We start from the raw sequence: 3,719 nt of genomic DNA, 5'->3' as shown, positions 1-3,719 counted from the left end.
ATCTTTCTGCCGCAGCCTCCCCAGTAGCTGGGACTACAGGCTAGCACCACCACACCCGGCTAACTTTTTAAAATTTTTACTAGAGGTGGTGTCTCACTTTGTTGCCCAGGCTGGTTTCAAACTGCTGGCCTCAAGTGATCCTCCCACCTTGGCCTCCCAAAGTGCTAGAATCACAGGCTTGAGTGAGCCACGATGCCTGGCCCCCTGCTTCATTTTTCCAGATGCCCCCTCTTCCATCCAAAAGTCATCGTGGCCCCATGCCACCTGCTCGGTCCTTCCCACGTGGCGCTGAACAGTTTCTGTCGTGTTCTGCAACCTCAGTCACTCACAAAGATCAAGCCATTTCTGGTGACCCTCTGCCGGGCTGGGGGGCCTTTCCTAGGGGAGTGGTCTCCAGCACTCTGCCTCTCCTAGGAGCTCTCCAGGTTGCCTTGCAGAGCCGGTATCTGTGAGTTCACATTCCCCGCACCCCAGATGACGGGCTGGGACCAGACCTGCCCAACCCACACCAGGCACACAGAAGGCCCGGCATGTGCCTGCTGCAGGAATGAGTGAGTGAATGAGGGAAACAGGGGATGACTGAGCATCCTTCACCGTCAAAGTGGGCAGCCTGGTGCTCAGGCACCTGCTGGGGTACAGCTTGTGGGGTGCTCCCCATCTGCTCTGGGGGGACGTTCTACCCCACCCAGACTCGCCCTTTCCAAACTCTCCAAGATTCCCACTCCCACAGCTGCTCATCGCCAGGGGCCCCACCCTCCACACCCCCTCCCAGGCTTCTCCTCAGATGCCCCCATCCCTGGGAGCCCAGGAAGGAAGAAAGCAGTGTCCACCTGACGAAGCCCCAAGTGGCCATCCCCCTCCGCGGCCTGGCAGGAACCCCAAGGTTTTGGGGTCGGCCCCTTGCCTCAGCCTCAGGTACGGGGCCGAACCTGACGGGCTCCTTACCGTACATCTTGCCCTCGTCTGACAGGATAATTTTACGCCGGCCACAGGGCGGGTAGATGGCCAGGGCCTCCTGGAAACTCTGCTCAATGTCCGGGCTCCACACGCCCTCTGCATCATTGTCGATGGGCTTGTCCAGTGCCTGGCTGCCCCCAGAGACGTTGCTCCCCTCAGGGGAGTTGGGAGAGCTCCACTCGTTGGAGGTAATGGTGCCGGCCTTGCCCTCCAAGGCTCCGCTTGGAGGAGCGCCCGCTGGACCTGTGGGGACAGGAACCACAGTCCCGGTGAGAAGTGGAAGAACTGTGTGGGTCATAGGATGACAGTACTCCAGGGAGTGCCAGAGCCCAAATCACTTGCTCAGGAAGCAAAGTGTAAAGTGACAGGTCTGTGAGAATCAGGCCTAGGGTCTCGCACAGAACATTTCTCCTCTGGAGAGCTCGTCTCCCATCTGTCGAATGAGCACAATGACCTAGGCACTCCCTGACATCAAGGTTCTAGGAACCCAGGCAAGGGCTGAGAAGTAGGAGACGAGGACGCAGTGCCAGGGATGTACTGACACTAAATCAACACTGTGCAAAAGGCATGCAAAATTCTGGGGACTGTTGGTGGGAATGCAAAATTGTGCAGGCCGGGCGCTGCGGCTCACGCCTGTAACCCCAGCACTCTGAGAGGCTGAGACAGGTGGATCACTTGAGGTCAGGAGCTCAAGACCAGCCTGGCCGACACGGTGAAACCCCATTTCTACCAAAAATACAAAGATTAGCCAGGTGTGGTGGCAGGCACCTGTAATCTCAGCTACTCGGGAGGCTGAGGCAGGAGAATCGCTTGAATCCGGGAAGTGAAGGTTGCAGTCAGCCGAGATCCCACCATGACACTCCAGCCTGGGCGACAGAGCGAGACCATATGACCCAACATCTGGGTATATACCCAAAAACAGGGAAAGCGGGGTCTCAAAGAGATGTCTGCACACTCATGTTCATGGCGGCATTATTCACAAGTGCCAAAAGGTAGAGACAACCCAAATGTCCATCAGCGGATGAACGGATGAACAAAATGGGTCTCTACTTACAGCAAAATACAAGCTTTAAAAAGGAAGGCAGCCTGGACACGTGCTGCAGCACAGCACTCTGTCTGGGGGCAGAGTCTCCTGATTAGGACATTACGCTGAGTGAAATACGCCAGTTACAAAACAACCCAAACACTACACGGTTCCACTGATGAGGAATCTAAAGCAGTCACATTAGGCCAGGCACAGTGGCTCATGCCTATAATCCCGGCACTTTGGGAGGCTGAGGCAGGTGGATCCCTTGAGCCCAGGAGTTTCAGACCAGTCTAGTCAATATAGGGGGACCTCATCTCTACAAAAAATTAATTAAAAAAAAAATTACCCAAGTGTGCTGGCTCACACCTATAGTCCCAGCTACTCCCGAGGGTGAGGGGGGAGAATCACTCGAGCCTGGGAAGTCAAGGCTGCAGTGAGCCATGATTGCGCCACTGCACTCTAGCCTGGGTGACAGAGCAAGCCTGTCTCAAAATAAATAAATACAATAAAAATAAAGTAGTTGGCAGGGTGCAGTGGCTCCCAGCACTTAGGGAGGCTGAGGCAGGAAGATCATTTGAGTCCAGGAGTCAGCAAGATTTCATCTTTACTAAAAATGTTAAAAAAAAAAAAATGTTTTTAAGTGGTCAAACTAATAGAAACAGAGTAGAATGGTGGTTGCCAGGGGCTGGTGGGAGAAAGAAAAAGAGACTTGTGACTTGAGGGGTAGAGTTTCGCTTTTGCACGATGAAGAAGTTTCTGGAGGTCTGCCGCACAGCAACGTGAATATACTTAATATTACCAACCTGGATACTTAGAAAGGGTTAGGATGGTAAATTTTGTGGTCTTTTTTACCACAATGAAAAATTTTTAAAAATGCATATACAATATAATATAGGTCACTGTTCTCCTGTTCCCTTCTCGACTCAGGCTCTTTCTAAAAGAAACTGGGCAGCTCCTCACACACTGGAGCAATGGCAGGATTGACTTTCTGGTGCCTCTGGAGGCTCATGGCCACAACCCCGCCTTCCCCTAACATGAGACAAATCCAGTGACCTCTCGGCTCCAACCATCCAAGCTGTAAGCTTCCAGACATAGTTCTCAGGGGTTCATGAAAGAGCAGGACATACTGGTCATCTTAAGGAAGTTTCTGGGTTATGAGTAGCAGGTGGGAACCACGTACCTCCCACAGCCCTCCCAGAGCCCCCAACTTCTCCCCATCCCAGCCACTGAGTCCACTTGTAAACGAGGACCTCACCCCACCACACACATTGCCTGTCCCTTCTCCCCGATCAGCCTTGAGGAGCAATGCAGTCCAGCAGCCCAAACCCAGGCGGGGGGTCTAAACCCCTGAGTTCACCATTTCCATCTCGGACCCTCTGAAGTGAGACCTCCCAGAGCGTTCCTAGGTTATCACTCCCCTCCATACCCTCAAACCCATGGCCTGTGAGAAGGACAATGTCCTTCACAGAGAGGCGCTGTGAGGGTGGGGGTGAGGGTCGAGGGAAGGGAGGGGCTAAGTGTGGGAGGCACATCCCAGGAGGAGAGGCCAAAAGGAGCTTGGCAAAGCAGCTGGCGCAGACATGCAGCGGGAAAGAGGGTAGGGCCACTGACACTTAAAGCAGGAACCGGCCGGGCACAGTGGCTCACACCTATAATCACAGCACTTTGGGACGCCGAGGCAGGTGGATCCCCTGAGGTCAGGAGTTCGAGACCACCCTGGCCAACACGGCGAAAC

General features: G+C 54.1%; 1 protein-coding gene across 3 annotated transcripts in view; it reads right to left on the bottom strand.

The window, feature by feature from the left end:
* The window catches only part of TEAD4 (TEA domain family member 4), a 79,929-nt gene that overhangs the window by 48,566 nt on the left and 27,644 nt on the right, over nucleotides 1–3,719 (bottom strand). For 2 of the 3 annotated variants that reach the window (XM_011931058.1, XM_011931059.1), the window contains exon 2: nucleotides 946–1,200. The exons of the other annotated variant lie outside the window; for it this stretch is intronic. In XM_011931058.1, the coding sequence (XP_011786448.1) occupies nucleotides 946–1,200 (255 nt within the window). The remainder of the gene's footprint in view (nucleotides 1–945; nucleotides 1,201–3,719) is intronic. 3 annotated transcript variants of the gene reach the window in all.

This window comes from Colobus angolensis, unplaced genomic scaffold, assembly GCF_000951035.1.
Source record: "Colobus angolensis palliatus isolate OR3802 unplaced genomic scaffold, Cang.pa_1.0 Scaffold89, whole genome shotgun sequence".
Lineage (NCBI taxonomy): Eukaryota > Metazoa > Chordata > Mammalia > Primates > Cercopithecidae > Colobus > Colobus angolensis.
The sequence above is the reverse complement of the archived record's forward strand: the minus strand, read 5'-3'. Positions and strand labels throughout refer to the sequence as shown.